Source organism: Loxodonta africana, chromosome 7 (genome assembly GCF_030014295.1).
Source record: "Loxodonta africana isolate mLoxAfr1 chromosome 7, mLoxAfr1.hap2, whole genome shotgun sequence".
In the NCBI taxonomy this organism is placed as follows: domain Eukaryota; kingdom Metazoa; phylum Chordata; class Mammalia; order Proboscidea; family Elephantidae; genus Loxodonta; species Loxodonta africana.
Window position 1 is genome coordinate 51,585,931 of NC_087348.1, and position 26,288 is coordinate 51,612,218.

The following is a 26,288-nucleotide window of genomic DNA, read 5'->3' on the forward strand; positions in this document are numbered from 1 at the left end:
AAAACCAAAACCGAAAAGCATAGCTATTTAAATACTAGATAAAACATCATTTTAATAAGCTTGTTTTCTAAACTTAAAATAAACAAATTTGGCTTCCCAAATGAAGCAATTACTTTTTAGGATAATAGCTATTTAATAATTACCATTTTTATATTTTTGCATATTTACTGTAAAGCAATGTAATATCAACTTTTCTGATTAGAAAATAGATGCTTGTGGGAAAAAAATGGAACGGATTTTATTTTTAAAAAATGATGTGGATGCATCCTATAATAAAAAATGTACATCTAATGATCATGTAATTAGGTGGGAGGAGTAACTGGCTATAATAAGATGAATGGATCACAGATTCTATTGCTTAAGTTAAAACTTAGCACAAAATTAAAGCTGGCTAGGGTTAGAGTCAATGTATAAGTTAGACATTTTCCATTTAATTGGTTTTAGAATAAAGAATATATATAAATAGCTTACTTTGATAATACTCCCTCTCCTTCTAATTACATGTCACTGGATTATATTATGTACCTCAATGATAGATTTTATATTAGTTGAAATAAAAAATGTGAAAACAGATAGTTTATTTTTACAATTTTCTTCTTCAGGATATTTAGGTCATGTTACTGAAATCTTACATGGCTTACTCATAACTATGAGTTGAAATAAAAATAATGTAGAAAATAAGTTAAAGCAGATTAAGTTTATTTGTTAATAACAGTTTATATTACATCCCAAAATAACAGCATTTACTCACTATATTAAATAATTATCTCTGTGATAACAGAAAATTAATTTACATGAATCTCCAAAATAAAGTTGATAGTTATTTGACATTACGTACTTCAGAAAAGGTTTGTATAGAATGCATTAGTGACTATACCATTGCTTGATAAGATAATAGGATATATTGCCCTTAGTAACATGTACCTTTCCAAAGGAATAATAAGATTTTAACTAAAAGTGAAGGACAATTAGGAATAAACATTTTAAGTGCTTGCTCTGATGAAATGACAGAGGTATATGGGCCAAATTTTTCAGGCTGTCTCAAAATCTTCGGGTGGAATTACATTTCAAAAACCAATACAGATTAAAATAGATTCTATTTTATAACAAACTGCTATATGTGGTTTTAAAAAAAACATCTTAACATTCAATTGCCTGCATTTGAATAACCTCAATCTTTCCTTTTGCAATTTAAGCCCGTTCACTTGTTCCTCCATGCTAACTGCAAAAACTAGCCTTATTATTAAGCCTGCCATTTATATTTTTGAAAATTACTACAGATTTCTCTTTTTCTAGGGTGTTAATAGTAAGACCTTTAACTATCACTTGTCCATTATCTCAAAATGTTTAATAATTTCTGATTCCAAAGGAAAGATACCGTCACAAAAAGGATGTAAGGTAGTAAATAAGTTTATTTTCTTAAGTAGCCGTTTTTCTCTAGACTTTACCTGGCAATAATAAAAACAAAAGTTGCAAAAGACGGAACCTATGTTGGGCAGGATCCTGTCAGAGAAGGAAAACTCAAGTATTTTCCACTAAAATAAGTGCTAGAAAAGTGGTAAGACTGCACCCTGTCAAAGGCAGAAAACTTGTGAGACCTGGGAAAACAAGGCAGGCCTGTCAAGCTCTGGCTCGCACAGGTTGTACTGTAATAAGGTCTACATAAGAAATTTTAATTAAAAACATTAAAATGTTTTCTGTTATAGTGTTTAATTTAGCATTCTCTTCAAATCTATTTCTAAATCAATAAAATAAAGAATCAAAACTTATTTAAAAAATATTTTTATGCTAAAATGAGAGAATTAAGGTCTTAGAAACATTTTCATAGTAAAAATTTATTGACATTATTTCAAGAACTGGTAAATTCTGGTAAGAGTAAAAACACTGGTACGAAATTTTCTGTGATATTTGACAGCTGTGTTGTATATAAGTAATAGAACATTTTTAGAAAGCTAAACAGTTTTGAAAATGACTTTATGGTTTTTAACCACATAGTGCAACTAATCTATAGGTAGTACTGGTAATGACAAAATGTTTACCAAACATTTTCATGGAAAAAAAGAATTTTGTCACATTAAATTTATACTCCTGAAAATTAAAACAAAAAAGAAAAGAAGAGAAATCTCTACTATAGGCATAGTTTAATTTAAAGTCTAGTGTTTTTCTCACAAATAAATGGACCCTCCCTAGCATATGGAGTAGTTGCCATGTTCTCCCAGGGATGGTCTGGAGCTATGTTCACCTCAGGCTCATCAAGAAGAGGTGAACTGTCAAATATAATTTCAGTCATAGGGTGGCTTGGTTTTGACAGATTAGTGGTATGTAATCATGATAGATAGTTTATCCTTGGCCCAAACTGCCACTTGGGAAATCTTAAACTCAAATGAACAGAGACTCAGTCATTATTAATGTCAAAAAGGTATTGAGAGACAAAATTTGGTTGTCAGCATGAAAAATGAATCAAGGCAAAAAAGTGATCAATTGCATGTTCAAAATCACTACTGAGAGGCATACTACAGTTTGGAAATACTTTAAATACCAAAAAAAGTCATACATTATTATTTATTGATTAATATTCAAAAAGTGTTCCTCTAAAATAATGTATTTTTAGAAAGACAATATAAATTATATGCATTATTTCAAAATCTTTATACTCGAAGTGCTGTGGAGTAAAGATTTTCCTTTTATATACAAGAATAAAATGGCATAATCTTTTAAAAATTTTTATGTAATTTTTAATATATTTTCTTTGGCTGGATATTCCAGTAAATAAGACTGTTTAAAATAGAAAAATTAGTTTTGTGAAATATTTTAACATGTAAATGTTATGCAGTTTGATGACTTTCTTAGGGAGCAATCAGGATATAATAATATAAACTTAAAATGTGGAAGAACAATCTAAATAACCTTGCAAATATTTTCTAAATGCTGGAAAATATTTTTAAATTGTAAAATACATTATTCTATTAGTAAACACAAAGTTTGGTATCTTTAAATGAGACACCCTCCTCACACACCAAATATCCACAAAAAGAATGTCCTCAAGTGTCACTGCCTGAAGTGATATGCTCTGACAAATCTAACAGCTCTTTCTGTGTCATTCCTAATGCACTTGTCACTCAGTATTATCCATCCTCATTAATGACAATGGGAAAGTTTATCTTGGGAACACGTTTTAAATCATCTACTCTTTACAATGAGACCATGAAATCTCTTACAAAACATGAGGCGGGAACTACTCTGACAACAAAACCCCTTCCTGGCAGCTTTATTCTTAATTCCTGTTCAAGGAGTAATCTGTTTATTATAAAATCATACAGAACAATATATTAAACAGAATTTGAAACAAGAATAGCTAGTGTGATTTTCAAGCTTACAAGTATTTCTACAACATTTTTATTAGGCTGAAAACACTAAGTTGAGTCCTTTTTGTATGGTTTCATGCAATCTTCTTTCCTATTATACTTTATAAATACCTTTGAAGGAATTTTGTTTCATTTAACTTTAAAATAATTTCAAATGCAAAGGATACTAGTTTTTAAATAATTATTAAAAAGAACTAACAATTTGCATTGGCTTTTAAAAAGGCAATTTTGAGAAAAAATGTCCTCCTCACATAGTAAAATTTTCAAACTAAAATGCTGAAAGATTCTAATGCCACTCTTTTCTGCCTTAAAAATAATCTTATCAGTCCCAATGTTATTTTTAATAGTACACTGACATTTTAAGCTTCAATATGATCTTGTTTTCTTACCTAAGAAATTCCTACCCCATAATTTTTACAATGAAAAAGTATGAAGACTTCTGAAACCACAGTACCACCTAAACTTACTATTATGATTTGATAATCAATTGTAAACACTGCGTAGTGTGGATAATGAACTACCCCTTTTTTCTATACTTCTGCTGATAAAATCAATACCTCTTAGAAATATAGATTTATGTCTTTTATTTCTAATTAATGTTTTCTTAAAAAAATTCCTTTAAAGGATGTTGGAAAGATTACATGGGTTTCATGCTTAAGGTTTTAAATTACATATACAATTCCCCAAAAAACCCAAACCCACTGCCGTTGAGTACATTTTGACTCATGGTGACCCCAGAGGGTTTCCAAGGTGGTAAATCTCTACGGAAGCAGACTGCCACATCTTTCTCCAGCGGAGCCGCTGGTGGTTTCTGCCTGCCTGCCTTTCGGTTAGCAATCTTTTAACCACTGTGCACCAAAAAATCAAAAAACCAAACCCGTTGCTGCTGAGTCAATTCCGACTCATAGCAACCCTTTTAGGACAATGGAGAAATGCCCCATAAGGTTTCCAAGAAGCGCCTGGTGGATTTGAACTGCTGACATTTTGGTTAGCAGCCAAACTCTTAACCACCACACCACCAGTGTTTCCAAATACACAATAAATACCATAAAATGGTTAATTTAATTTATAATGTTACATAAAAGAAATATATAAATCTAAGAAAAACTAAGAACATGCACATATAAATTATAATTGTTTCACATCCATTATTGTTGTTGTTTGGTGCCGTCAAGTCAGTTTCCATTCATAGAGACCCTATGTACTACACAGTGAAAACACTGCCTGGTTCTATGTCATCCTCACAACCATTGCTATGTTGGAGCCCACTGTTGCAGCCACCGTGTCAGTCATCTCGTTGAGGGTCTTCCTCTCTTTTGCTCACTCTCTACTTTACCAAGCATGATGTCCTTCTCCAGGAAATGGTCCCTCCTGATAACATGTTCAAAGTATGTGAGATGAAGTCTCGCCATACTTGCTTCTAAGAAGCATTCAGGCCGCACCTCTTCCAAGACAGATTGGTTCGTTCTTCTGGTATATACGGTATATTCAATATCCTTTGCCGACACCATAATTCAAAGGCATCAATTCTTCTTCATTTTCCTTATTCATTGTTCAGCTTTTTCATCTACATGAGGTGACTGAAAATATCATGGCTTTGGTCAGGCGCACCTTAGTCCTCAAAGTGACATCTTTACTTTTTAACACTTTAAAGAGGTCTTTTGCAGCCAATTTGCCCAATGCAATATGTTTGATTTCTTGACTGCTGCTTCCATGGGCGCTGATTGTGGATCTAAGCAAAATGAAATCCTTGACATCAATATTTTCTCCATTAATCATAATGTTGCTTACTGGTCCAGTCATGAGGATTTTAGTTTTCATCATGTTAAAGTATAATCCATATTAAAAGCTGTATTCTTTGATCTTCATCAGTATGTGTTTCAAGTCCTTTTCACTTTCAGCAAGTAAGGCTGTGTTATCTGCATATAGCAGGCTGTTAAGGAGTCTTCCTCCAATCCTGACACATGCTCTTCTTCATAGAGTCCAGCTTTTCCGGTTATTTGTTCAGCATACAGATTGAATATGTATGGTAAATACCGTGACACACATCTTTCCTGATTGTAAACCATGCAGTATTCCCTTTTTTAGTTCAAACAACTGCCCCTTGGTCTATACAGGTTTGCATGAATACAGTTAAGTGTTCTGGAATTCTCACTCTTCGCAATGTTATCCATAATTTGTTATGATCCACACAGGTGAACGCCTTTGTATAGTCAACAAAACACAAACCCAAACAGGTAAACATCTTTCTGGTACTTTCTGCTTTCAGCCAAGATTCAGGATAATCTCTATACACCTACAAGGAGGAGCAGTTAATACAATTATTATTCAAATTTACGCACAAACCACTAATGCCAAAGTGAAAAAATTGAAGGTTTTTACCAACTTCTACAGTCTGAAATTGATTAAACACACAGTAAGATGCACTAATAATTACTGGTGATTGAAAAGCGAAAGTTGGAAACAGAGAAGAAGGATCAGCAGTTGGAAAATAATGGTCTTGGTGAAAGAAACAACACGGGAGATCGCATGATAGAATTTTGCAAGACCAGTGACTTATTCACTGGAAATGCCTTTTTTCAGCAACATAAATGGCAACTATACATGTTATACACAGGAATCAAACTGACTACATCTGTGGAAAGAGATGATGGAGAAGTCCAATATCGTCAATCAAAACAAGGCCAAGGGCTGACTGCGCAACAAATCATTAATTGTTCATATGCAAGTCCAAGCTGAAGCTGTAGAAAGTTAAAACAAGTCCATGAGAGCCAAAGTACAACCTTGAGTATACCCCACCTGATTTTAGAGGCCATTTCATGAATAAATTTGATGCATTGAACACTAATGACTGAAGACCAGAAGAGTCGTGGGATGACATCAAGGACCTCATACATAAAAAAAGCAAAAGGTTATTAAAAAGACAGTAAAGAAAGAAAAGACCAAAATGAATGTCAGAAGAGACTCTGAAACTTGTTCTTGAACATAGAGTAGCTAAAGCAAATGGAAGAAATGATGAAATAAAAGAGCTGAAAAGAAGATGCCAAAGGATGGCTCAAGAAGACAAAGTATTATTATGAAATGTGAAAAGACCTGGAATTAGAAGAACATGCTTGCCATTTCTCAGCTGAAAGAAGTGAAGAAAAAATTCAAGCCTGGCTGATGATATTGAGCTTCTCCATTGTCTGTTCCCACATATGTAGTCAATTTGATTCCTGTGTATTCCATCCAGCAAGGTCCACATGTATAGTTGCCATTTATGTTGTTGAAAAAAGGTTATTTCCAATGAGTAAGTCGGTGGTCTTACAAAATTCTATCATGCCATCTCCTGTGTTGTTTCTATCACCAAGACCCTTATTTTCCAACTACCAATCCTTCTTCGTTTCCAACGTTCACATTTCAATCATCAGTAATTATCAGTGCGTCTTAATTGTATGTTTAATCAATTTCAGACTGTAGAAGTTGGTAAAAACCTTCAATTTTTTTCATTTTGGCATTAGTGGTTGGTGTGCAAATTTGAATAATAATATTAACTGGTCGTCTTTGTAGGTGTATGGAGATTATCCTGTCACTGAAAATGGTGCATTTCAGGATAGATCTTGAAATGTTCTTTTTGACGATGAATGTGACACCATTTCTCTTCAATTTGTCATTTCTCGGCATAGTAGACCATATGATTCTTTGATTCAAAATGGCCAAAACTATTCCATTTCAGATCACTGATGCCTAGGATATCAATCTTCAACTATTCCATTTCATTCTTGACAACTTCCAACTTTCCTTGATTCATACTTTATACATTCCACCTTCTTATTAGTAATGGATGTCTGCAGCTGTTTCTTCCTATTTTGAGTCATGCCACATCAGCAAATGAAGGCCCTGAAAACTTTACCCCACTCATATCATTAAGGTCGACTCTATTTTGGGGAGACAGCTTTTCCCCAGTTGTACTTTGAGTGCCTTCTAACATGAAGGGCTCATCTTGAGCATTGTGTAAGATAATGTTCTGCTGCTATCCATAAGGTTTTTACTGGCCAATTATTTGAGAAGGAGATTGACTGGTACTTCTCCTCAGTTTGTCTTAGTCTGGAACCTCTGCTGAAGCCTGTCCACCATGGGTGACCTTGTTCGTATTTGAAATACCGATGGCATAGCTTCCAGTATCATAGCAACATGCAAGCCACAATACAACAAACTGACAGAGAAGTGGTAGGTTCCTCATCTATTAGGCATTCATTATGAATCCAAAAAAAAAAAAAAACATAAAACCCATTGCTTTTGAGTTCATTCTGACTCACAGCGACCCTGTAGGATACAGTAGAAGTGCCCTGAAGAGTTTCCAAGGAGAGCCTGGTGGATTCGAACTGCTGACCTTTTGATTCACAGCTATAGCTGTTAACCACTACATCACCAGGGTTTCCTATTATGAATCCAGTAATACTATATAGAAAATAGGAAATTATGTGTGACTTATAGAAAGCAGAATTAGTACTAATGGGTGGGGAGTACAGATAGATAGATATTGCTTTAGCACCTGAAAGAATTTTCTAATAACTCTTGCTGGTAGACTCTGAAATGGGATGTCTCTAAGAAGGTAGTTTCCTCATGATTAAAGAGTGACTTGATGAGATAATATGTACAAACAATAAATTAAAAAGCCGGCTTTAAAGAACTTTAACCCTCCTTCCAATTTCAACATTTTATGAAATCTAGGAATTTTCTCAAAAAGACATGCCTGCATTAACTGTAAAAGTGCAAATGGCATATCCAATGATTGTTATTCATGTTACTCAAAAAATTAAAGACTATAAATCATATCCCCAAACTGACAATTTTCTCAATAAACTGTCTTTAAATTGTGTGGCCTTCGTAGGTTAGGAGTTTTATCTGTACAGCAGCCTTTTTCCGTAAAGTACCACAGTACATAATTTTGACTTTGTGGTCCATAAGATCTCAACTTAGGCATGTAGTGTGAAAACAGCCATAGATAATACATAAAAAATAGGCCCAGCTCTGTTCCAATAAAACTTTATTTATAAAAACAGCAAGGCTGGATTTCAGGCCCATGGGTCATAGTTTGCTGATCTGATGGTTTAAAGTATTAGCAGCATACCAGAAAAAACAAACACACAAAACCAAAAAAACCTACTACCGTCCACTCAATTCCAACTCAAAATGACCTTACAGGACAGAGTAGACTAGCCCTATAGGGTTTCCAAGGCTGTAATCTTTACGGAAGCAAACTGCCACATCTTTATCTTGTGGAAGCAGCTGGTGGGTTTGAATCACCGACCTTTCAGTTAGCAGCTGAGTGCTTAACCACTGTACCATCAGGGCTCCTTATTACTAGCAGAGTTGGTTTAATTTTGTCCTCCACTTACCCTATTTTACATGGACCAAAAAATAAGGATCTTTCCAAAAAAAGGATGGAAATATTAATTAAATGCCAAAGCAATGACACATATTTATGGTACTATGAAGACTAGGTCACATTTCCAAAACATCTTTTCTTGTACACCAAAAGAAAAGATCACATTTCCAAAAACATCTTTTTATGTACACTTTTGGTTTCTTGACCAAATTTCACATTAAGTCAACTGGGCCATGTGAAGGAGATGCATCCAGTTATGAATTGTGCACTACAGAGCTCTCCCCTGAGTAGAATTTTCCTTATATGAATTTCTATCTTGACTGGAATTGTTTCCCAGGAGGAAATTCATAAGAAACCAACACAAAGAACAAGACTACAATTTGTCAGCTCCATGCGCACAAGGAAGTCAATGGGATGTTTTTTCGATAATGATAGTTGTAGATTCTGTTATGGAAACTCTGGTGGCATAGCGGTTAAGTGCTACTGCTGCTAACCAAAAGGTTGGCAGTTCGAATCCACCAGGCGCTCCTTGGAAACTCTATGGGGCAGTTCTACTCTGTCCTATAGGGTCGCTATGACTCGGAATCGAGTCAGTGGCAACCGATTTTCTTTTTAGATTCTGTTAGTAGAGATGTGACATTAGTTGTTTTACTGTTAATGTGTATTTAAATCTGAATTGTAAAAAATCTAAAATCTTGTATTCAAATTTCATTGTAAATAATTATTTCATTAATAACTCACACACCTTTTATAATATTTTTCTGTCAAAAGCCAGAAAACATATAGGTAATAAAATCAGCTCTACTGCCCGTGAAAGATCAGGCATGTTAAAAGATAACTGCTGGGTCAACAGGGGTTAAAAGGTACTTTAAACCAAGCAATTACGATTGATTTCTGTCTGCTCTTGAGGACTTTTATAAACCTAGTCTGAATCTAACAGTTCACTTAAGGAATCAGATTGGCAAATCCTTATTGAAATTTAAGAATTTTGGAAAATTTATTATCCAATCTTTAAGATGAATCATTCAATATAATTTTCAAATGGCAATAAAATTAAATAATGATTCAGATAGTATATCAATAACTTCCGTGTTAACTAAAAATGGTCTCTTTCCTCATTTCTTATCTGGTATTTTTGAGAAGTACAGTTCTAATTTTACTTCAGAAATAATAGTTCATTATATTATTAGTTGATGTTTGTTGAAGGCTATTCTACTAACGCAAAACCTTGGATGTACATTAAGCATCTATGGAAACTGAATTAGCACTTTCAGACAATTCCCTACAGTGTGAAATGGTGCAATTTCATAGTCATACCCTCTAGTATGTTTTGAAAAGCTTCAAGAGGACATTCATTCTGTCATTCAATACCTGTTGGGTAACCTACTACATGATCATGTAGGTAATGAGGATATAATGATGAGTAAGAAAGATATAAATTTAAGGACTTCATGACTCCACATGAACCACATTTTCCCAAAGCTTCGATCCCTCATAAAAGAAACCTAAGAAATGCACAATGTTTTTACTGCTCTAAAAAAGTATGGCAGCAAAAACAAACAAAGCAGTACAGACTGGATGTTCAAAAGCTAGGTAACAAGCAGAGAAGACGACTTAGATTAGAATTATTTTTGCTCACTTACTACATGATCGACCTTAATATTTTTTGAATTATTAATTAATAATATTGAACTTAGTATTTTTGAGTAGGCCAATCAGCCCTACAGGTTTTGAAAGGAAAATTGATGATTCTTGACAATTCTTAAAGGAAAATTTGTTCAATTCTTGATTCAAATCCATTGTTAAATTACTTTTTGCCCAACCTACAAGATTTAATTTAGGCATGTTAGGCATGTTTGATTTAGGCATGTTGATTAAGAATTTAATTTTATTCATTTTTAATAGTATATAGCCAGCAAAAAAAAATTAGAGATATGTGGTTGTTGTATGTCTGAATACCCAAATGCAGAGGGAAGAATTTAAGAAGCAATAGATAAATTCATTTCATTATTATATTTTTACAATTTGATTTTTTTGAGAATAAAAAATGACTTACACTTCGTAAATATACATGTAACATGTAAAATCTGAATGCATTAACTTTATTATGAGGTACAAATACTTTCTGTTCATCATTAGTTTTATTTTTATTCTAGAGTGTTAATTTATTGGAAAATCAGGTAAGCGAGTTCATTTAGTACAGATCATCACTCGTACTTTATCTGGACCACCATATTTTTCCTAACAGTATTGGAAAGGTTGGTAAAAGACAATTAAAATAAGTCACTATCTAGTTTGATTCCTTTTTCATATCTATCCCTAGCTAACAAGTTTTGAGCTTTAATTCAGAAAAAATAGGCTATATAAATCTCAGCCATTTTGATACATGGTAGGTTTGTGGTTAAAGGACATCTGAACATTATCATTGTGCTGTTTTTCTATACCAACATATGATCCATATATTAAAAAAAAATATGTATATGTATAAGAAGTTTTCTTCTAAGAGCTGCAATTATATATTCTAATAAAAAACTATTCATGTATTCATGTCAAGAATATAGCACTGTGCATTTGGTTTTGTTCAACATTTTAGCAATTTGATTAAAATATTAATAAACTAGTTTTGTGTTAGCCTTTTCCTTTGCCCACTGGATACAAGATAAGTTGACCCATTTTATTACAGGCTCAACAAGGGCAATCCATTTCATGCTACAGCACTGACCCTTAACAAAGATCTTGTAAATGAGTAGCCCATTACAATATGTACAAGTGACCTTTAATTGCACCAGGCTTTTTGTTACCAGCTTTTTCAATGCTACACCATAGCTACAGTAGAAGCTTGTAAAGCATTTCTCAGGTTATTGAGTAGAAATGGCAGAAACATAAAAAAAAAAAACCCTGTATCAAAATACGTAAAGTTTGGGACATTTTATTAAGTGACGTTTTAATAATGCCTTTTAAATAACTATTGAGTGGAAAGACAAGCTTTATTTTTTCATTCACATAAGAATTAAACATTTAGAACATTTATAAACAATTCATTAATCAAGGACTTAAAAATCTAATCAAATACAACTTGTGTTTTAATAGTTTTTGGAAACATAACTATTTCCAACTTGACACTGGCTTAATTTCATAACTGAAAAGTTTAATTTTAGTAAAAGACACCTCTCCTCTCTTTTTGTGAATGACTACACAATTTGAAGTTTTATTATTCCAAATGTTCTTGTGAAATTTGAATGTTCACTGAAGATTCATATACCTAAAAAACACACGTCTAAATACATTCCAAGGTTTGTTTATATTAAGCAATGATATTTAGAACAAATTTTCAATATAGGGTCATATATTTCAACTGATTTAATCGGAAATTTCTGAATGAGTGCAACATATTTTTGACAGTCTTACAAAAAACTGAAACCAAATACTCAGTGTTACTAAATCCTTCATATTGGGTATCTCACGTCTTGAAGGCTCACGCCAAAATGATTTAGTTTGATTCTCTACAACAGTGGTGGGCTGACTTGACAGCACCTGACAAAACAGTTCAGTGAACTTCACTGTAACAGATAAAAAGAACCTGAACTGGCTACTCTATGATATGTCCACTGTGGCATGGAGTTATGACAGTAATAACTTTACCAGATTTTAATTTTTGCTTAAATTTTTTAAATTAAAATAAGAGAACTGCTGTATATATATTTTTATGTTTAAAGGCATTTCTCTTACACCTGTGTTTCCTCTAATTATTTATTATGGTTCCCAAATTCTACCTTTTCAATACTAATAAGTAACATTTATTCTCATATTTCTTTAACAAAGAACACAATTTCTCATTGCTAAACTTTATGACTAATATTATTTTTAGTAATATTAATCAATAAAAAGCAAAATATTTTACAATCATAATAGTATTTACTGCTTAAATTTAATTAAAAATGGTATTCAAAAAAGCTTCCAACATATCAAATATATACAAAAGAAAAAAATTGCTTTTAATATGGATGAATCAAACCACTAATAAAACCAGTTATGATAAAAGGGGAGGCAAAAATGAGAAATTCAAAAAAATTGAATCATGTAATTTGTATACATCTTAATTATCTCACAGGATAATTTCTGACACTCAACAGATAATAGATGTAAAACAATTTAGAAAAATATAAATAATATGATAGCTAGCTATGATCATATTAATTAGCATTTGCAAAAGTACATGAATATAGAATGTAAGGGTATACAATAATAATACACTGTAATCAAATCTGGGATACTTTTGAACCATATCCAAATAGTTGACTGGAACAAAGGAATCACATTTCTTTGTACAGTATATTTCTTTCCTGTATGGAGCTAAGGTATAGAAATCCCATAGAAATGAAGAGTGTTTTAGGGAATGGCTTTCTATTTTTTGCAAATTAATTTTCTTCTACAGTAAAATACCTACTTTATATCAAAAAGTTTACAAATTAGTAAAAAATAAGGTAAAGAACAATCTTGTTGCTGTAACATATTCATATATATATATATATTAGCAACATGTTATATATGAGGGAGAAGCTATGATTAATCCAATCTAAATTTCTTTTATAGTGTATTTTATAAAAATACAGTAGAAATGCTTGCTTAGGACAGAAAATTTTTACCTTGAATGTTAAAAGGTTTATATATATATATATATATATATATATATATATATATATTTGAGATTTGTTATCTATTCCTTCATGTAGAATCCTTCAGGGCAGAGGCTTTTTGGCTTATGGACTAAAGATGAGATAGCAGTACAGATTGGGAGGTGGCAGGAATTACTGGTAAGGACACAGGTTTTGGAATAAAATAGACTTGAATTTAAGTGTAATTTCTGTCAGTTATTGGCTCTATGATTTTGGCAATTAAATTGTTCGATCTCTAAAGTGTAAGTTTTCTCATTTTAAAATGTGGGTAATAATAGTACATGGTCGTCCTGATATCTAGGAGATATACCTATAAAGCACTTGCAATAGTCCCATGTTAAACACTCATAATTATTATTATTACTATTTGTTAATTTTTTTTTAATTAATAATAATGAACAGAACTCCTGAATTTGTCAACATTGCAGTGCAGTTCTGTACATGGATTCAGAAGATCTGGATTGAATACTGGCTTTAACACAGCTGTGCTCAGTGAAAAAGAGGAAGACCCTCAACGTGATGGATTGAGACAGTGGCTACAACAATGGGCTTAAACCTAGCAATGATCGTGAGGATGGTAGAGGACTGAGCGGTGTTTCATTCTGTTGTACTGGGGGTTGGAACCAACTTGACTTTGGAAAGGTTATGTAGCTCCTTATGTTTCCTTACATTAAAATGTGTGTAATATGCCTATGGCAAGGCTTCCTGTGAGGATCAAGTAAGAATTAAAAATGGTAATATATATTAAGGCAACCAACACAATGCCTGGAACAAACAAGACACCCAATAAATATTTTTAAATAAACTTTAATATAAAGTTTTAAATAAACTTTAAATAAACAGACATGAGTTACTTTCTAAATAAGTAGTTTAACGATTTAACAAGTACTATACGGAAACCCTGGTGGCTAGTGGTTAAGTGCTACGGCTGTTAACCAAGAGGTCGGCAGTTTGAATCCGCCAGGTGCTCCTTGGAAACTCTATCAGGCAGTTCTACTCTGTCCTATAGGGTTGCTATGAGTCGGAATTGACTCGATGGCAGTGGGTTTGGTTTTTGGTTTTATGGAGCACCTACTACATATACTCAGAATTTAGCTGCAAACAAGACATACCCTTGTCTTGTGGAGCTTAGATTCTAGTGCTGAGGTTAGGGAAATAAACAACAAACCAATTAACATATATTATACATATGCTACACTGTACTTATTTTATATATATATACACACACACACCCCCCCATATATATAAATGCTGCACTGAGAATTAATATAGGATATGTAATAGTGGGTTGCTGGGTGAAGACTCTAGATGGGCTAGTTAGAAGAGACCTCTCTAAGAAGGATTTTGGTATATTTAAACTGTGATACAAATGACAAGAAAAAAACCATGAGAGGATCAGAGGGATGAACATTCTGGACATTCGCTTTGCAAAGGTGTTGAGGCAGGACTAAACGTGGTGCATTTTAAGTACAAAAGAATCCCTAAAGCTACCTATATCACAGAGTTCATGGACACCATATTTATTAAGCTCTACTGTGCATTAATTACTCTTCCAGGCATCCTGGAGGGTACACTAGTAAAATAAATGTTCTTACTTTCCAGGACCTTAAGATGCATTTAGGTGATGATATGGGACAGCAGTGATTTGCCATCATTTTGTGTTTTCTTTTTTATGTCTTCCTTTTACACAATATGTAACACATTGTGGGAGAAAGTGTTTCCGGGAATATGGAATACTGGGAGTACCAGTAACAAATGGAACTAGGAGTACCGGTACCGTGACAGTTGTACAAAGACTTTAAGAAAATTCTTCAACACTGCAATATCATTCTCCTGGAGCCACACCACAGAACAGATCTGTGAGTATTTGTGTTTGTAAATCTAGGAAAGAGTAGAAGAGATCTTTCTCTCTGTATCTTCAGACAATGTTGAGTCTGTATCACCCTGCTCTCAAAGGTGAGAATACTGCGCTACAAGTACCACAGAGTCCTTTTGAGAGACCTGTGGACTAAAGACCATTTAGCAAGATTCTAAATATCTGACTTTTGTTTTGTGCAATCATTTCACTGCCTCAAATAGATACTTTGCTTAAATTTCCTGAGTCAAATATAGCTATGAATTAGTATATAGTGCAATGTGAAATATTAGACACTATATTCAATATATAAAATGAAAAATTTTCTACAAATAATTGTTCAGGCAAGGTACTGTAAGATATTTTAAAAATATTTCTCAAAGAAAAAGAATTCATTCAATGTAACTAGTTATAAGTTTATTATCCTAGGTGTTGATGACCACACAGAAACTTTAAGATATATAATAGCCAAACATGAATCTATTCTTCCTTTTTAAATGAAGCAATGATGTCCTGCCAGTCAAACTCACAGGAAGCATGTGAAATGAACATAAAAGCAAACAGGGCTTTCACTGCCTAAGGGAAAGTCAGCAAGATGGCAGTTTCAATCATTGTGAATAATACTAAAGCGCCCTCAGGCTCTTCTCAGAATGGAAACATGTCACTATTACTGCAATATTTCAACAAATCAGAATGCAGAGAAAAGAACACTTATGCAATCACATCCTGGAAGGGTACTTTACTCAACATTTAAGCAGAAAATTATAAAGAAATTTCAGAAAAACTGTCAGTGAACATAAATGACTTGGTAAAAAAAAATTTTTCTTTCAATGTGCTTCATAGATTTTTAAGCTTGCCACTTAGAAACAATTTCCTTAAGGAATTATTAATGTAAAGTCAAATTTTAATGTAGATGTGCAAGTGAAAAGTTTGAGATTCAGGATGCTAGCAAGAAATACTTGTTTCTTCCCCAATGGTACTATTACTTCAGGAAATTTGATCAAAGGGAATTAGCTTTCATAACATTTATATAGGAAGTTAAAAAATACTTCAAATATTTTGGGAATTTACCTAATCAGTACACTTTTAGCATGTGTCTAGTCATGTAGCCATCTTTGGTCAATCATCAAAAAATCAAAGGCAAATTGGCATGACTCAACCCTAACTTTAATACCGCATGATTGTGTCGTGTAAGCTTGTTTTGTGTGAGAGCTGCTGTGGTTTTAGCAGAGAGATTAACAACCGGACCTAAGCTGGCCTCCAAACCTTGCCCTGCTGATGCCTCAAGCTCTTTGAAGTCTGACCATCATACCTGGCAAAACAACAGTGGGAACTAGGATGGTGTCAGATCTAATCAAATTGTTCGCAGCAGCATAGCTAACTATGGGGTTCACTAATTGGCCCAATTGCGGATTATACCTTTGCTACAGATTCAAGACAATAATTTAGTTAAATGATTTTTTTTTTCTTATCTCTTCTAATTAAGATTCCAAAGTGGGAAGAAATAGGATTAGACAGAGCTTCAAAACTGTGCTCCCCTTAAGGTGGTTTGCACTTTTGATAGGCTCAGTGTGACGTATGAAATATAGAGAGTATATAGTTAAGTATTAAACCAACTTCTGGAGGCTCTGTGAAACCTATGTGACAGTACTGTATGTCTACATCACTTAGGAATCAAAGCGTAAATATGTGGATAGTAACATAATGAATATGTTAAAATGTAAACATGTAGAAAATTAAATTTGTTGTTAAAATTTAATTTGGGTTTACTTTTGATAATCGGTTTCATCCATATACCAGATATCTATGTTCAACTTTGATTTATTTTGTTAACTGCGTTAAAAGTGGGAATGAAAAATACTTGAAGTATCAACCAATGTTTGTGGGGGGCATCGTTATTGGAAAAGGTATATTGGACTATACACAGTCTATGTTAGGACTTAATGCTCCAATGCCAGACATTCATGCTTCCATTATTTTAATTTAGTGACATAACTGTGAGTGACAGGCAAGTTAGCCATCCCTCCCCCTCCTCTCTACCTCTAGATACAATAAACATATAGTTATGCTTCTGCTTCCTATTAAAAAAGTGGGAAGGCTGTTGAAAATCAATGTAGAGAAGTACGGAAACCAAAGATGCCATGCCACATTTCACACTGCCCCTTGAATCCAACCATGCCCCCTTTCCAGACCATGTGACCGAGAGTACATTCCAATGTGTAACAAATCTACCAGCACGGAATCAGAAAAGTTATTTCTGCTTTACCTTCTGAACTACTTTTCTCTTCTGAAAGCAAGACTCATTTACTGCCTGACATATTATAGCCTCAGACTTTACAGGCTAGTACAAGGTATTATTTTGTTTTTTAAAAATATCAGACCAATTTTAAAAACATTTCTTTGCTGTGCATATTAAAACATTGGCACTTGATAGACGATTTCCGCTCCCCGCCACCCCCACCTCCCAGCCCTCAATAACAGCATCTTTGAGCTAATCATTTTCAGGTCATTTCTACTCTTGTTTCAGTTTCTATATTTTATCACCAAAGACTTGGTATCTGTCTGAACACACATTTTATAATGTTATATTTAAAACATTTAACCTTAGGTGAACCACATTTCATTCCTTTATAATCACACCTATATGCACTTCTATTAGGCTTGTTTGATCCCTTACATTATATTTTTTTGAAATCTCCGAATTGAATATTATGGCATAAGCAAATAAGTTATTTAGACTATGTTTTACCTATGTTTCTATTTAAAACAAAACAACTCCATTGATTAGGTTATAAGCCAAAAAGGTAAAGGTAATATAATGTTTAGATAGATTCTATTGAATATTAACTTAAAAAAAAAAACTGTCTACTTGTGTTTTGTTTTCAAATATTGCTTCTAAACCACAGGGTGACCAGTTATAAGGGTTCTCTTAGTTTAACACAGTGGGAGGAAGAATGGAGAAAATGGAACAGAAACCTGTGCGGTTAATAAAACATCTTTCATCAGCTCCAGTGGTAAAGTGTAGCCACTATTAGAACCTGAAGTTAATTAAAGGAGGTCCCACTTGACATTATGTAAGTCCTTTATTTCTTCCCTCAACTCCAGAGAGAGAGAGAGAGAGAGAGACATTATAAATATGACTCACACTACTTTCTTCTTTAGGTCATATATATATATATATGTAACTTTTAATTAACTTTTAATTGGGGAATCTCTTTGCTTAGTTTTTATGGAATAGAAAAGATATCCTTAGACCTTGTTGCCAGAATTATAATCTTGGGAAAAAGATGCCACATGGGAAAAAACAAGAACACCCTATATCATTCATTAAAAATATAAATTCAATTTCAAAGAAAATGGTGAGACATTTCTTCCTCGGAACATTAAACAAGAATAACTTTATCCCTCTAAAGATTTTTAGCAATATTATGGTAAAATACTCAATGTTCTGTCAGAAGAAGTAAAATTATGTTTGAATAATTACAGTGTTGGGTTCCAATTCAATGGTTTCTTTTGAGAACTAAAGCAAATTAGCTCAAGAATCACTATTTCTACACTTGTTCTTTCGGCTTTAAGTGGCTTTTAAAGGGAGTATCCCCAGAAGAGAAACTTTTAACACTCATGCAGAGATGACCTGCTTGAAGAACTGGCTGCCTGATTAACTATTAACTGCTCTCAATAGGATTAGATAATTAAGGACATTGATGACCATTAATTAGGAGGAGGGCACATTAATTTGTCACTGGATAGGGCCCTTACAATGATTTATAGGTTGGTGCTACTTGCAAATGGGAAGGAAAAGAGAAAAAGAGAGAGAACCATTAAGTTACCTTATCAAGTGGCCAGCTAAAGAGGGCAGAGGGTCAAAAAAGGGCCAAAGTGGTCACTTAAGGGTGAAGTCCCAAACACCAAAGCAGTGCCAAGCCACATTGACCATCATTTGGTGATGAAGTTAAAAATATGCTAATTTATTGGTGGCAATTCTCTCTTTTTATGGTTTCAAGCCGTTAAGACAAGTGGCCTGCTTAAGAGCTTTTCATTTGAAAAGAGATTAAACAAAATGGTTTGTCAAGGCTGCTTGGCTGTTTTATGTCTTTGTTAAAAAAAATTGCACAGGCTATACTGATAACTATCACATCACCCAAAAGCCATCTCTCTCTGAGCATTTACTTCGTTAATAAATACATCAACTCTAATTGCTTAATAGTGCCATGTTCATTTGGTCTTTAGCAAGATTAAGTTGAAATAAATCTTTTGTACTACTACTCTGTCACTATTGCTTACATAAAGGTCACAAAAAAGACTTTAAATTTTGTAGAAATTGACTTAAAGATATTAGTGTAAATTATACTTTGTTTAATTCAACACAGAAAGTTAAAGGTGGTTTCATCAACAGTAAGGAGAAATGCTTTTAGAATATAGATAAGGATCCTCTTTTCTCAGCCACGCACAATTGTGGGTAGCATACACATTCCACACACAATGAAGCACAGCTCATTAACATTTAATTAAATATGCTTTTGAAAGCCTTAGAAATCTGTATATCATAGTTATTATGTAAGTTTGGAGCTTACTTTTAATAAAAAACAAGAGTATTTTTGCTGTACTCTAATGATATACCATTAAAATAAAAAAAAGTCTAAAAAACAGCATTCCGTTACACCATAAGAACTTAAAAATGATTAGCATGAAACATGTTTTAAGAATTTCATTAAAGTTAAAAAAAGAAGATACTATTTACCTCAAGAATGTGAAAGAAAACTTAAGAGTTCTCTCTTACCTCAATGGTGAATTGCTTCCTTTTTAATTTGAAGCCTAAGTCTTTCACATCTGATACATCACAAGTCAAGTTATTAAGCCGAGGAATCTGCCGAATATGAATCAAACCTTGTGTGGAGGAAATTAAAAGGAAAAAAACAAAAAACGCTGTCATCAGATGCATAAATTAAAGAGTCTTACAGCAGAATTCTGTAAATTTACACACAAGCATCCTCCCCTTTTAAAACTGGAGCTTACTACCAGGAGCAGTGAAGCAAATGGTGTGATTATACTCAAGTAATCAAGCAGAATAAGATAAACAGAAATCCTTGTGTGAGGAAAACTAATTGCACTTTGGTAGAGAAGTACAGATGTAAAGAGGGATCTTAATACTTGTCAAAACTACAGCCGGTTTGTGTGTGATTTTCTCTTGTATTTACAGTAAGCAAATATGGCTATCACCTTGCATGCTGCCCACGGCACCACTGAGTGATCTTTATTTTATTAAATGCACCAGTAAGCAGCCAGCAAAACAAGACTTACGGGTTACTGATAACCAGTGAAGCACTAATGTAAAGTATTTCATTTTGTACCTTATTAATGACTTGAACAAACCATTGAAGAAAACTACATTTCAGAGCACACTTTAGGATTACCCCCTATGCCATCCGAGACACTCATTTCTGTGGCAGGCTAGACCTTTATGTAGCTGTTAGAAGTTTGCCACAGTGCTAGGCAAACCACGAGCTTTGGTCTCTTGTCAGTAGAAACACTTGCTAATTTTTTCTGACAAGGCGACTGGGTGGTTTTTGTGCAGCCTAAAGTAGTTTCTGACTAAACTAGGGGTCATTTGCCACAGATGAAGATGTGCAAGTTCTTCAATGCTTCTCTCTGACTGACTCAGCCCATATTTAAAAATCACCATTTTGAAGACACTGATGCCTAAACATGAGGAAAAAGGCAAAATCCAGATTTAAATAAATTAGATAAATTTTATTTACAGAACAGTTTCTCTAGTACCCGGTTTTGTGTGTGTGTTTCAATGCTCAGTAATGAATGATTTTTTCATTTTAGCTTAAAACGGTAGGCCTCCAGGTGAGTAACTTTAGAAATGGTCCCTTCGAAAATAATTTATTTAAAGATCTGACTTAAATTTTTGAACTTAAAAAAATTCAAATATACTATGAAAGAAGACAGTTTTTAGCTACAAATTAAAAATATTTCATATAGAGCTATTTCATAAAATGTTTATTAGAAATAAACATACCATATTTTTATTTGTACATTTCTCATTTTAACCTTATATATGCTCGTTATCTAGCTATTAAATCAAGAAGCCCTACAGAATGAATGAATGATTTCATGGATCCTTCTTATTAACAGAAACTTTACTAGTCTAGTCATCAGAACCACTCATTAACCTGTGGGGAATAGTTTTTCAATTCAGAGATTTAAGCACAAAGAATCCTCATAGCCTTTCAACCCTTGAAATGCTTTAATCAAAATAACATTATTTTAGAATATAATTTTCCTAAATTCCTAAGCTCATAATACTTGCAAATGATAATATATATCATTTATTAAGGTAATATTTAATTTGAATTATTTGAAAAGAAATAATAAATTAAAGAAATACCTTATTCTTAGTAGATTTCTTTGTATCATAATAAAAATGATGTATTAAATGTCATATATAATCTTAACTTGGGCATATACCATATGTACACTTATGTAAGTAAATCATCATGAGGCAAATTATTTTTACAATGGTTTTTGTTCACATTTTATATTCTCTAATCTTAAAAAAATAATTATTAGATCATACTGGTTTTATTATTTTTTAAAGATTTTATGCTGACTCTTCAAAGCAGTGGCTGAATTTATAACGTAAGTATCTTATTATCTTTAATACTTTCTAGTATATAAACCAATAATAACAAAAAATTGCCAGTCTTTCATAGTCTTGTAGCAAGCCTCAAACAAGCTGTTCAGTCTTCAGAGCTTTCCATGGAAGTACTGTAATTTCACAATAATAGTAGCAATAATACATGTACACACAGAATATCACTCTAGACAAGGTAGAAACCTATTGTTCATTATATTCTACATTCAAATTAGACCTAAGATATGCATAATACTAACTTTTTTCTATTCAAATAGTTCTATGTAAGAACTTTTATTAAAAAAAATCTCAAAATCAACCAAATGACTAAAATATTATTAAAAGCTTCAAAAAATGTAAGTAGAAAGTCTGATTAATTGACCTGTGTTTACACCAAGGTGGCAATATTTAAAAGTTTTTCGAAACTCAAACTAACAACAATATGAGTAAACAGAAAATATTTTTTTCCCATATGTAGGAATTTTAAAACACGATACTATGTATTTTATTTAAATGGCTAAGCTTTGTAAAATATAAGCTGCAATACAAAACTGTTATTATTAGAAATAACATGATATTTACTTCAAACATGGCCAATAAATACTACTGCTTTCATAGCAACTTTGGGCCACTGGGCTAACAAAATGTACATTTGACTAAGCCATGGCTTAGTACTAGGACTTACCTCCTTTCAAGCAGTTATCATACTTCCTCTGTAGTTTAATGTAGTTTGGGACAAGCTACTTACCTCAATATTGGCTAGGAATGGAAAACATTTCACAGGCATATTGTAAAATAAAATTCAATCTACTTTACAGTAGATATTCTGACTGACAGTCCAGGCACCCTAGAAGCAGCCAGGACACACTCTTCTCATTATAAATGTGATGCTTACCATGATAATCCTTATATAAAGGGTTGGTTTCTTTCTCAGAACCAATAAATGATTCCAGTCCAACTACTGTATCTGACAAATTTGTAACACGAGCAATAACTGCTTTATTCTGCAAAACAAGGAAATAAAACATTCATGTAATGTTAAAAAATATAATATCTATACAGTGCCACTAGGCTATCTCATTGAGAAATTGTAGTGGAAATAGACTATTAACACAGAGAAATAACTTAAAAGTTAAAGCTAATCACAGGCCGAAAACATGCCCTTAATTGAAAATCCCAGCCCATCTATGTATGCTATTCTAACTTAAAGAACTAAGGGGACATAGCTTAGTTCTGTTAGAAAATATAAATTATTTTTCTCTTGTCTTAAGGTGCAAGGCTACTTTTATCCTCATATATTATTATTCTTCAAATTACTTCACCAATTGCCCATTGGAGAATCAGAAGCAATAGACAGTACAGCACAAAGCATAATGCAAGGGTCCCACAGTTGCCTGTCAGCTGGGACCAGGTCCCAGTCTTAAAACAACTGAGGTCTCCATATCATAGTAGAAACATTGAAGGGTCTGGCTAAGAGGCTACAGCATGGTTAGTTCCAGAGTCTTCTGTTCTCTTTTTCCAGATACTACCATTTGGCTTTGGGATAACAATAAAGGTAAAGAAAAGGTGATGGACGACTAGTACTAGATCAGTAGCCTACTCTTTCCTTCCCAAGACAACCTGAAATGTACCAAAATACTGCTAAATCATGCATCTTAAAAATATGCAACCACATTTTGCCATATAAAAATAATATGTTAATATGCTTCCAAATACAGTATGTCTAGTTATTAAGCAGCAAAACTTCTAAAATGTCCAGAATTTCATGTTTATAAAAGCAACAAATACCCTGTAGCTTCTTTTTTTTTAATAGTTTATTATGCTTTAGGTAAACGTTAACATTTAAGAATTTGTACACAGAATGCTCCAAGACAAAGGCCACAGTTCCCTCAGTGTGTCAGCACTCTCCTCATTTCCACCCTGGGTTCCCGATTACCTTTTGTCCAGTTTTCCTACCCCTTCCTGCCTTCTTGTCTCTACTTTTGGGCAGATTTTGGTTTTGGTCTCATATAACTGTTCTAAGGAGCTTGTTCTGCTCAGGTGTTGTTTATATTGTAGGCCTGTCTATTGTTTGGCTGAAAGGTGGTCTCCGGGAATGGCTTCAGTTCCATGTTAGAAAGGTGTCTTAGGGCCTTAGTCTTGGGGGCTCCTCTAGTCTCTATCAGATAAGAAAGTATGGCCTTCCTCGTAGTTTTTTTAAAAAGAATTATTGTATTTAATGGAAAATCAGTATTCCCTTTAGCCTCTAACAGGGTGGTAGGTAAGAAAATTAACCTGAAGTTCAGCAGTTCAAATCCACCAGCCACTCTGCAGAAGAAAGATGTGGAACTCTGCTTCCGGGAAGAGTTACAACCTTGGAAACCCTATGGGGCATTTTAGGGTCACTATGAGTTTGAATTGACTCGATGGCAAAGGGTTAATGGGTTACGGGTTTTATATACATATATATATACACACACACACTATATTGTACTACATATATACTATTAACAGAAAAATTTTTGCTCTTAAGTTTTTTTTCTCAGAAGATCTTGATAAGTTGAAAAAACTATTGTTTATAAAATGTATTTTTGAAACTCCCATTTTCATACTTGGTAATGTTTACCCGTTTAAAAATTTTTTTTTTTTTTTAAAAGATGGGAAATGTAAAACAGTTAAATAATTTATCAGTCTGATGCTACCCTGTTATGAGAAAAGCTCAAATATAATAAAATATATTCACTTTCTGAATACCTGATTGACCTCTGAGCTTATTGACATTATCTATTAAATCCTTTTACAAAGGAATGTAGAAGAATAAAAAAAAAGGACTGGTCAATGTTACCTTACTCAGTATGAAATATAGTAGTCCATGTAACCAAACACTGTGCTGACATGACTGGCTAACTTATACCTCAGGCAGCCCTTGAAACTCCTCCATAGAAATAAGCAGGAGTGTGTGTTATAAAATAAACGTTTTAGCCTTTAAATTAGTGCTTTTAAAAAGAACCAGTAAAAAGAATTATCCTTAATTGTTTTTATGTGGGCACCAAGTATAGAAAAACAAATATAATTTGGATATGCCCTTTTCTTCAAAGGCAATTTTTCATTCAATGGTGAGAAAATAATCCAGATTGATTCCTCACTTTCAATTCTGTGCCACAGGGGATGGTCCTACTCCCGGAATAACAGGGGCTTCAGAGGCTATACACACGTTCCTCCCAATATTTCTTTAGCCAAAGACCATTACATCAAACTCATCCAGGTTGGGTTTCAGCCAGTTATTCTTCACCCAAACAAAAATGTCTGCCAGACATTCCAACAGCTGGGAGACAGTTCACAATGAGTCAACTTGAAAATGATTCATCGTGCTGAGTACTGAACAATGTTAGGGTGGGGGCGGGGTGTGGCTGGGCTGGTAGTAGACGGTGAGAACAAGTGCGAGATGAGGAATAACCATGTGGTTCCCCATTAAGAAGAATCTTGGATAGCAACCAGCAAACTCTTATCATTTCATTTTTACGATAAGTTCAACTGGGAGGAGTACTGCTGTCATGGACCCTCAGATGAACAAGCACTTTTAAAGGCTACTGACAATATTTCTTAATCAAAAAGGTCAGATTTCCTTTTATCTATAAGTAGAAAACTAAGCCTTTGTGTCTAAATATCTGAATCTAAAATAATAAAAGTAAATTTTTGTTAAAATTCAATTATTTAGGATTTCTGTGATATAAGCTAGATTTTTCTCAGTTATCCGAATCATAGCAATTGTAAGGCTTAAGATAGGATTAGTCTCCTCCATTGTAGTGGTATGTAAGCAGAGAACTGTGCATTTACTTATTTCAAAAAAGGGGGTTTCTTCCTTAATTTAACCTTAAAATTTAACAGCATACAACATTTAGCAACACTATAAATATTTTAAAAGTGGTTTGTAGGATATAATAAAAAAAGTCAAGTACTCACTCTGAAGAGGAAAACTGATGAATTAATGAATACAAAAGGTATATGCAGCCTGGATTTCAAAATTTCCTAGAAACTCATTAATATATTTATTTCTGAGTTCCATAGGCTTAAAGCATAGTTATTAATTACAAACTAAATTCTATTTTAAAAGCTCACATGAAGTATTAGAATAAGAACAAATGTTTAATCATACTACTACCATAAGTTATATTTAACAGTAACTTGTACTGCTTTCTGCACAGCGATTTTGGTAAATAGTTTATTTTTAAATATGATGGGGTAAGCCAAGCTAATTATGAAAGTTGTGCAGATATCTGAAGAATGTCTATAGAAGAAAAAGCAGTGGAAATTATATAAGAATAACATCTAAGTTTCTAACTGGGCTAACCTTTATTTTTTTATTACAAACCCATCCAATCTTCCAGTTCTTTGTAGGAAC

General features: G+C 33.2%; 1 protein-coding gene across 7 annotated transcripts in view; it reads right to left on the reverse strand.

Annotated features, from left to right (window-relative positions):
• ELP4 (elongator acetyltransferase complex subunit 4) overlaps nucleotides 1-26,288 on the reverse strand; it is a 268,725-nt gene that overhangs the window by 105,638 nt on the left and 136,799 nt on the right. For 6 of the 7 annotated variants that reach the window (XM_003412300.4, XM_064288328.1, XM_064288331.1 and 3 more), the window contains exons 8-9: nucleotides 22,803-22,911; nucleotides 20,048-20,154 (exon numbers count right to left, since the gene is read on the reverse strand). In XM_003412300.4, the coding sequence (XP_003412348.1) occupies nucleotides 20,048-20,154; nucleotides 22,803-22,911 (216 nt within the window). Of the gene's footprint in view, nucleotides 1-8; nucleotides 5,662-20,047; nucleotides 20,155-22,802; nucleotides 22,912-26,288 lie in introns of those variants that run through there. The other variant, XM_064288326.1, reaches the window with a different exon arrangement.